The 9,024-nt window shown below is 56.7% G+C and overlaps 2 protein-coding genes across 2 annotated transcripts; both read left to right on the forward strand.

Moving 5' to 3' along the window:
- Positions 1-787: 787 nt before the first annotated feature.
- On the forward strand, positions 788-2,876 carry ORM2 (orosomucoid 2; the record flags this gene model as incomplete). The annotated part of the gene is made up of 6 exons (XM_082067637.1): positions 788-895; positions 1,535-1,677; positions 1,889-1,959; positions 2,238-2,339; positions 2,564-2,664; positions 2,817-2,876. 6 exons carry the CDS (start codon positions 788-790, stop codon positions 2,874-2,876), a joined length of 585 nt encoding a protein of 194 aa, XP_081923763.1.
- A 1,298-nt stretch (positions 2,877-4,174) lies between these two features.
- LOC309447271 (uncharacterized protein) lies at positions 4,175-8,906 on the forward strand (the record flags this gene model as incomplete). The annotated part of the gene is made up of 6 exons (XM_082067699.1): positions 4,175-4,273; positions 4,790-4,932; positions 5,619-5,692; positions 6,443-6,553; positions 7,288-7,391; positions 8,790-8,906. 6 exons carry the CDS (start codon positions 4,175-4,177, stop codon positions 8,904-8,906), a joined length of 648 nt encoding a protein of 215 aa, XP_081923825.1.
- Positions 8,907-9,024: the final 118 nt, after the last annotated feature.

Genomic DNA, 9,024 nt, shown 5'->3' on the forward strand with positions numbered 1-9,024 from the left:
AAACATAGAATGGTTTGGGTTGAAAGGACCTTCAAAGCTCATCCATTCCCACCCTGCCCATGGCAGGGACATCTTCACCAGCTCAGGTTGCTCAGAGCCCGTCCAGCCTGGCCTGGGATGTCTCCAGGGATGGTTCATCCGCCACCTCTCTGGGCAACCTGGGACAGGCTCTCACCACCCTCAGGGCCAACAATTTCTTCCTTATATCTAGTCTGAATCTCCCCTCTTTTAATTTAAAACCATCACCCCTTGTCCTATCGCAACAGGCCCCAAATCGCCCCCCAAAACCACACACGAACCCCAACATGAGCCCCGAGCCCTGTCAAAGAGCGACGCCGCTCAGACCCGAAGCCCCATAGATGAGCAGCCCCATCACCCTGGGGGTTTATTTGCCCTGTGGAGCGGAGCCACCCCCAGGTGCCATTCGGTTCCCCAGAAGCCCCACTCACAAACACACCTGGAGCCGGCCGAGCACTTCGCCAGGCACCCACAAAATTAATTGCAGTCTCCGAGAACAAAAGCCTCAGTGATGAAACATGGGGGTTTTCCTGGTTTTTTTGGGGGGTTGTTTGGTATATTTATTTTCTTTTCCTCCTCTTTTCTGCTGGAGAAATCCAAGCTTTTACCAGTTTAATTTCTTCCACCTGCTATTGCTTCATGCCTGAGCAAACAGCCCGACAGCCAAACAAGCGCATGGGGGGCTGGGGACGTCCGGCTTTGCAGGCGGCCGTATATAAGGGACTGAGATGAGCTCCGGAGCAGGAGCCTTCCCTGAGCCGCCCCAGCGATGCTGCCCCCCCTCGCCCTCCTCCTGGCGCTGCCGCTCGCCCTCGCCGAGCCCCCCACCTGCGCCCCGCTCGTCCCGGTCACCTTCGACAACACCACCATCCCTGGGGTAAGCCCTGTCCCCTCCTTCCCTATCAGCCAGCGCTGGCAGTTGTGGGTCCAGGAAGGGGGTTTGAACCCAAACAGCAGCTCAACGTTCATCTCACTGCCTGCCCATGCTTGTTTTGCTAAAAAAACTCAAGGCTGCTGCACAGGAGCATAGGGACAGAGTGAAGCCTTGCAGCTCTGCACCCATAGATTCATGAGCAGGTGCTTTTTGGGGGCTCCTGCTTCCACCTCCCCATGAAAAACAGGCTGGGAAGAACCATCCTCAATGCTTGGCTGCTCTGCTTAAAGTCCTTCAAGTGATGGGCACCCAGGTCACGAGTCTCCGTCCACAAAACCCCTCACTGCATAAACAGGATTTGGTCCCTTGGGGATGTTCAATGGGAGGAAAGCGATGAGAGACGGGCACAGGGCAGGATGGACGCGACCGCAGAAACACGCTGCCCACCCCGGGAGCTGGAGCATCGCCATAGTGGGGAGGGGACAAAACCAAGAGCCCCTCACCCAGCCCGTATCTGTCATGTCCCAGGGGTGCTTGTGGCCATGGGACAGAGGGGCAAAGATTTTGCTTTTCCTTGTGCGGTCCCCATGGGTGAAGCCAGAACAGCCCCCCAACTCTTCCCTGCTCCCCTCCTCTCCACAGCTCCTGGGACACTGGGTCTACATCATGGGTTCCTCCCGGTACCCACCTCACCTGGCGGAGATGAAGGCGTTGAAACACGCAGTTTTTACCTTCTATCCCGGCAGCCACAAGGACGAGCTCAATGTCACCGAAATCATGAGAATGTAAGCATGGGGAGTCACCCCTTGCCCAGCTCCCCCATCCCTGGAGGCATTTCCATCCTCTGGGCTGAGACACCTCCACAAATTTGGGGCTGGAGAGCATCTATGCCAAATTTATTGAAGTTCTGCAGCCCAGCTGGAGTTCTGAATCCCTCGGGTCTGGTTGGGGCAGTTTGGGGGGGTGTTTGCCCCATCTGACCTCCCTGCCCCACAGGAACGAGACGTGCGTGGCGAGGAACACCAGCAAGATCCACGTTTTCTCGGAAAACTCCACTCTGGCACACGGTAAAGCCCCAGTACAGGGCTGGGATGGGATGGGGGGCACCTGCCTGCTTCTGCCCCCTGGTATTTGGCACCCAGAGCCTCCACCACAAGGCTATTTTACACCTAAAAGCATGTCTGGAGATGGGGGTGGGTAAATTCTTCCAGCCTATGCAATGGATATGGCAGCGCTGTGGGACCAGATTGGTCCCCACTGGGATGAGTCCCCAGTATACAGCTCTGCCAGGGCTGAGCCCCAGCATGGGGTGACACTCACCAACGGGTGACCCTGTGCCTTCCAGTTGAAGACAACGTGGTGTCCACGGCCAAACTGATTCAAACTGACAAGGACCTGCTGATCCTGAACCACCTCAACAGTGGCTTCCCGGGTCTGAGCCTCTCTGGTGAGTGGCTGCTGTCCCAGGTCTGTGGGACATGTCACATCAATGGGCACGGGCAACCCCAGCATTCACAGGTGGGGCAAAAAGCTCCTTTTCCACCCATAGAGAGGGGAAAGATGGGGGTGGGCAGGCAGCAAGCTCCCCATTCACACCATCAAGGAGCACAGCACCCCCGAAACTGCCATTTTTCCCTCCCCTTCTCCTTTTACCACCCGGTTCTCCGGCAGCGCGCACACACAACGTGAGCAAGGAGCGCCTGGAGGAGTTCAGAGCCCAGCTGCACTGTCTGGGCTTCACTGATGATGAGATGTTCTTCACATCCGAAAAGGTCCGAACCCCTCCCCAGGGCGGGCAAACCCCAGCCCGGGCCAGCTCACGGTGGGGACGGGGGATCCGTCCCTCTCCTCCCCAGTCGTTCCCAGCTCTTGGGGCGGTTTGGAGGCAATGGGGCACTGATGGCCGCTGTCCCCGCTCCCGCAGGACGCCTGTCCCTTGCCCGGGGAGAAGACGGGTGAAGGCGACACAGAGCCACACGTGTAGTGACCACAGTGGGCTGGATGAGCCGCTCCATCCTCATCCTCCTCCAGCCCCACGCGAGGACATTCCCACGTGCTGGCCCGGACCGGGCTTGGCTCAGCCTCAGGACTTTCTACCCAGGTTTCACTTCTTCCTCCTGGATGAAACACATGGTTTCTCTGTTGTTGCCTGGATGCAAAATAAAGCTTGTGGCACCATCACCTGCTGCATCTTCACCAGGAACACGAGTAGGACCCCCTCACCTGCCCTGACCATGATGCCGCATCTCTGAACCTGCATGAAAAGCCCTGGAAAACCCCTTGGCAGTGGGCACGGAGGTGCTGAGCTCTCCTGCCAGCTCCACGGTGGCACAGGACACTGCAGACACCCCACCTGGTCCCCTCCTGCCACAGGGTGTTGGGACACAAGCACCATTTGTCAGCCCTGACCCCACAGGGAGACACACAAACCTGCCGACCCCCTCGGGTCTCCTCCACCGTAACCCAAACCAGACAAGGTGCTTTTAGCCCCCAGACATCCCGCCCTCAATTTTTCAAATGAAATCCCACAAGCCTGTGCCAGGGGCCCATGCAGGAGCCACAGCGGGGAGGGGGGTGACACGGCGTGACATTGCAGCTTCCCTGGATGTCTCTGAGCAGGGGAAAGGGGAGAAGATGGGAACAACCACCACCCAGGGCCAGACCAAGGGACCCGGGAGGCTCCGCTACCAGAGAGGAAAAGGCAAACCAAATTAAAGCCAGCAAAACTGGCCCTGCCCTGCCCAGCCGCACGGGGACAGCAGCAGGATGGGGGGGTCAGGGGAACCACTGCAGGGGACACATCCAGCAGAATGGGAGTGACCTCCTGGGGCCCACTCAGCCCCATTTTTGTGGCGTGTTTTGGCTAGGAAGGGGAAAAACCCTTTCCTGCCCAGGAAGAATGTGGCTACTTGAAGCCCCATGGGCTTCACCCAAGGTGCAGAACAAGAGGGAACTACGGTGGCTGCTCACAGGGAGCAAAACAGGCAAATTTAGGGCAGATTTTAGTTTTAAACACACCAAGTGCATCACCCCCACCACCCCCAGCCATGCCGACAGCCCGTGGCCATCAACACTCGTCGCTGACAGCCGGGGTAAGCGCCAAGCTCAGAGCGGGCACGTGGCTCCTCTCTGGGCAACGTCCCCAAAGGGCGCTGGTTGCGTCACCGCCCAGCAGCCCCAGGCACGTCCCGTCCCGTCCCCCCGCGGGGCTGCAAAAGTGAACGGCCAAGCGAACGCGTCCGTCTGTCCCGAGGTTCGCTCGCTCCTCGCATTCAGGTGACCATGGCCACAGTTGTCACCATCCTCATCCTCACGGCCCTGCTGCCCGCAGCCGCCTTCCCGCATGGAGACCCGCACCCAAACAACACCACGGCATCAAAGGTAGGAGAGCCCAAGCCCTGGGGGATGCCCCACTCCTGCAGCGAGCGTGCGGGTGCTCTGCTAAACCTCCCTGTCCCCTGGGGAAGGGGGAAAACTCATCACTTGTCCCCCCGCTCATCTGCCAAGGCACCCTCAGCTCTGCAACAAACAGGAAACGTTGCTTTCCAAAACACCACGAATTACCCAGTTTTCTCATGCTCCCCCCACAAGACCCAAACGCGGCATCAAAACAAGGGGGGCTGGCTGGGTAATTTTTGGTGCAAATCCCCCGCAGCAGCCAGGGCTGTCCCGACCCTGCCACACAGGCACCGCAGCCACCACCAGCACCATTTCCCAATCCTCGCGTTCATTTATTTTTTCCCCATCTGTGCATTCGCACGGGTTGCGTTTTGTCGCTGGCGGTGCAGCGCCAGAGGGAGAACTAGCAGAGGACAGAGGTCAAAATGAACAATTTGCCCCTGGTAGGGTGTAAACCCCTTCCCCAAAGCTCTCGCCCCTGCCTGTCTCTCCCCGCAGCTCCTGGGGACGTGGTTGTACGTGGCCGGGGCCGCACAGCTCCCCCAGCACCTCCTGGAGATGCTGCTCATCGACCACGGGCGCCTGCACGTGGGGCCCCGCGCCGGCCCGCGGGAGCTGCTCGTCACCCAGCACGTCGCTGTGTAAGACGTGACCCTCGGGTCCCTCTGTCCCAGCCCATCTCCCACACGCTGGAAGCTCCCCAGCCATTTCAGCACGACACAGGAGCCGTTTGAGACGGGTTTTCTCAAGGGAAGAGTCTCTCCTGCTTTCTCCACAAAGGTTCTCCCGTCCCCTCTATTCTTCACCCGTTCTCTTATTCATTTAGTCCAACAAGCCTCCAGGTTTAGGCACATTAGACACCAACCCCTGCACATGTAGAGGATGCAGAACACGGGCAAGGAGAAGACCTCTCCAGAGAAGACCTCTCCAGAGGTCCCTGTGCTAACCCTGCCAGGCACCAAAAGCTGTTTCTTTCTCCCATGGGTCAGATTTAAGGGGATTAATTTTTTCTGGGCCAACACAGGGAGCTCTTTGCAACTTCAGTTACTTTGGGGTGGAAAACACCTTAGCACCAAATATCCCCTCAGCCAAGGAGGGATGAGAGGAGGAGCTGCAGGTGGAGGTCAGAGAAATACAGGGGAGAAAAGGCTGATTTTGCCAGCGAGAGCAGTTAACCCTGCAGAGGAGCCGGCACAGCCCGTTCCCACCCCACGCTAGGAGCTCATGCCCCATGCAGTGCCGGGTCTGGGGCTTTGCTGGTCCTTTCCTGCCATAGGGGGGTCCCCGCTGTCCTTTCCCCATCACCCCTCTCCCTCTGTCTCTCCAGGGGGGACCAGTGTCTCACCAACAACTCCACCTACTTCGAAGTCACTGCTGGTGACACCACGCTGGTGAAGCACGGTGAGCAGCGGGCACAGCCACCATCGTCACCACCCAGGCTGGGTTTTGGATGGGCTGAGACACACAAAACACCCATGTTAATGTTTTACATCATCTGACGCAACTTATTCCTGGGTTGCTCTGTCTGTTTGGAGCCTCGGTGGATCCCAACAGCTCCCCAGGGCTGGGGACACCCAGGGTCAGTCCCGCTCCTGGGGACACCCCAACCGAGATGCAGCGCCGAGCTGAGGGCAAACCTGCTCCCACTACGAGGAAGGAGATCTCCTCGTTTGTAAAGTCATTTCAGAGTCCCTCAAGGACAGGAAGGAAGTATTATAGAAGGTTTCAGCTTTGAAATTGTTTCCTCCTCGCTGAGGAATGGGGTTGAGACATTTGGGGTGGGAATTGCAAACGCTAGAGCGACAATTTGCACTGACCCAGCCAAGTCAGTGTTGTTGCAGGTTGGGGACAGTTTCTCCCCATTTTCACAGCCCCCCAAGCTGTGAGGTTGGGCAGAACTGCTCGTACCCCAAGCACCGGTGAGACACAACATCCAGCACATCACGACGGTGGGATGGGAGATGGGTGGCATCAGATCCTTCGCACTCCAGACCCACATTTAAAACACACAACTCAAATAAACCCAGAGCCAAACAAGTCACACTGATTCAGATCCCAGGGCTATGGGCATTGCTCGTACCAGGGCTGCGGTTTATTGCTGAGAACCTGAATATCGTGGCTGTTCCCAACCCCATCTCTGTTCTCTCAAAGCCAAGACCCATCAAACCGTGGGGTCACTGATGAACCTCAGCTCTGAAGACCTTTTACTCATCCAGTACCAACTGCAGATGGAAAGGACGTATTTGGGACTATATCTCTACGGTATGTCAGCTCCATCCTACAGTAACTTAAAGCTATCACGGGATACCAAAACACACACATAAAATTACCAGCTACAACCACACAGCAACTTGGCTTTGCCAACAGTCAGCGATTGTCCTGAGACCACTGCTCCAGGGGTTACAGGATTATTTACAAATCCCATTAAAACCCAAATCTCTTGGCAGAGCGGGATGATTGAGTTAAAAACAAAACCCGCTTACACCAAAAATATTCCAATAACAGGAAGCACCAATATCATTGTAAAATCTCAACATTTTCAAGCCAACCATGATATTTCAGTACTCAATTGCCAGGGCAGAGCACGTTGCTTTGCAGTACCCGCACAGGCAAAGCTGATCAGATCTGCCCACAGCCCCATTAAGCAGCATTTTAGAGCTTGATAAGGTTTCCCATCGCCCTGCCAAGCAGCAAAGCAGTTGCTTAAGAGAGTTCAGAGACACGTGTAGGAAACCACCTCCATACCCAGACTCAGCCCCTCCTGACGTCCCAGGAGTATCGGACTATTGTGCGAGCCCTTAGAGCGGACAGGACCTGAGCTAACCAGGGAGAGGCTTACAAAATGTTGGGTTTATTCGCTGCAGGGGTGAGAACCCCAGCAAGTGCTGGTGGGAGCGTGGGTAAGGGAGGCACCGAGCGCCGGGATGCAACACAAAGGGCCGTGCCTAGGCCACCGGTTCATATTTAACGCCCAGCAAACGCTTCACCTTTTGCAGCCCGAAACCTGACGGTGAGCGCAGAGCAACGGGAGGAGTTCGAGCGTCAGGCCGAGCGGCTGGGGCTGAGCGGGGAGCAGATCGTGTACGCACCGTGGAAAACGGTACGTGGGTGCTCACGGGTGCGCAACAGGGGCATGGAGACCCCCAGCTGTAGCTCCTGCCAGCAAACCAGGGGCTCAGAGAGAGATTTTCCTCATTTTGCACTGAAATTCCTCACTTTGCCCCCAAGCAGGGGCAGGAAGGGCACTGCAGAGCCACGCTTCAGTCGACACCACCAGCATTTAAACCCCTAAAAAGCTCGGGCTGTTTTGAGATTGATGTTTGCTTTTCTGGCCATCAGTGGGGTCAGGAAGGTCACACAGGTTCCCCTCCCACCCCAGCACAGAGGCTCCTTGGGGCTGGGGTCCAGCCCTGAGCTCCCACCTCCACGGAACATCAGGAAAGAGGCGACACATCCACTCCCACAAAAACAGAGGCTGCTTCTTTGAGGTTTTCCATATAAACAGTGACCAAACCTAGCCCTGCCCTCTGCCACCTGATTTAGGACATTTTATCCTGCAAACGACCCAGTCTCCACACCAGTTTGACTGGGCTCCCTTTTGCAAAGTGAAGGTGAAAAATATCTTACCTTGTCCTGTCCATGTGTTCACCAGGAGGCTCTGAGCTTCCAGAGGTCCCCAAAACCCCACTCTGAGCTGCTGGACTGGACCCGTAATATCCCTGACACCCCACAGCCCCAACATGCTGCTTTCAGACGTGCCCCCAGAGGGACACGGGCACACACTGAACCCCTTGCAATGGGACAGGGACAGGTCTCCTCTCCCCGTCAGGCAATGGGCAGCACCTGGAGGCAGAGCACAGCTGCACCAAGTTAACAGCAGGTGCTGACCGAGGGGGGAGCAGAGGCCTCTAGATCCTGTTCAAATTTGGGCAAAATGAATGAAGTTTAGAGAAAATGCGTGGAGTGAGCCAGCCCTGTTTGTTCTTATAAGCTCTGGTGCAGTTGCTGTTAGCAGAGGGGGGTTTTGTGCCCGGCCAAAAGGCAGGACAAGGAGTCTGAGGAGAAAATGAAGCGGATTACACAAATGAAAGACATTTTGGGGACCTTTGTCATCAGGCTGAACGAGACGGATGTGAACAAAGCACCAGAGCTGAGACTCACCCCGCGTCTGCCTGAGAGCCTAAACCACACTAGGGCTGAGGGCCTGGGTAGCATGAGCTTTTTACTCATTTCTCAAGGGGTTTTAATCCACCCTTCCTTCAGAGCACACCTCCCGACCCCCAGCTTGGCCCCAGCTTTCCCCTTCGCAGCTCAGCTGTGGAAATTGTCACCAGCAGCATCTGTGAGCAGGGCAGGGCGGAGGAGCCCGGAGCTTCCCCAGACCCTCTGAGGCTTATAATGAGATAAAAAGGATAAGAAAAACACTCCTTTGTTCAGCAAATTCCCTCCTGCTGGTGCACTGGCCGTTCCACTTATGCCCTTCGTGTTGTTTTGGAAGGAGCTGTGTCAAGTGAAAGAAATGGAACAAGGAAACAGCGCAGACACAGAGGCGGTGGCTGCGGTCACAGCATCACCTGCTCCGGGGACGCTCCAGCCCGGGAGCACGGGCAACTGAGGCCACGTTCGGCAATAAACGTCTTGCTCAAACTCTGTGCGTTTTGTTGCTGAGATGCTGGAGAGCAGGGGCTCCCAAGAGACCAGCAGCAGAACCTCCAGCGCACCTGTGTGTGGTT

The sequence above is a fragment of the Streptopelia decaocto genome (assembly GCF_964273445.1).
Source record: "Streptopelia decaocto genome assembly, chromosome: 17".
NCBI lineage: Eukaryota > Metazoa > Chordata > Aves > Columbiformes > Columbidae > Streptopelia > Streptopelia decaocto.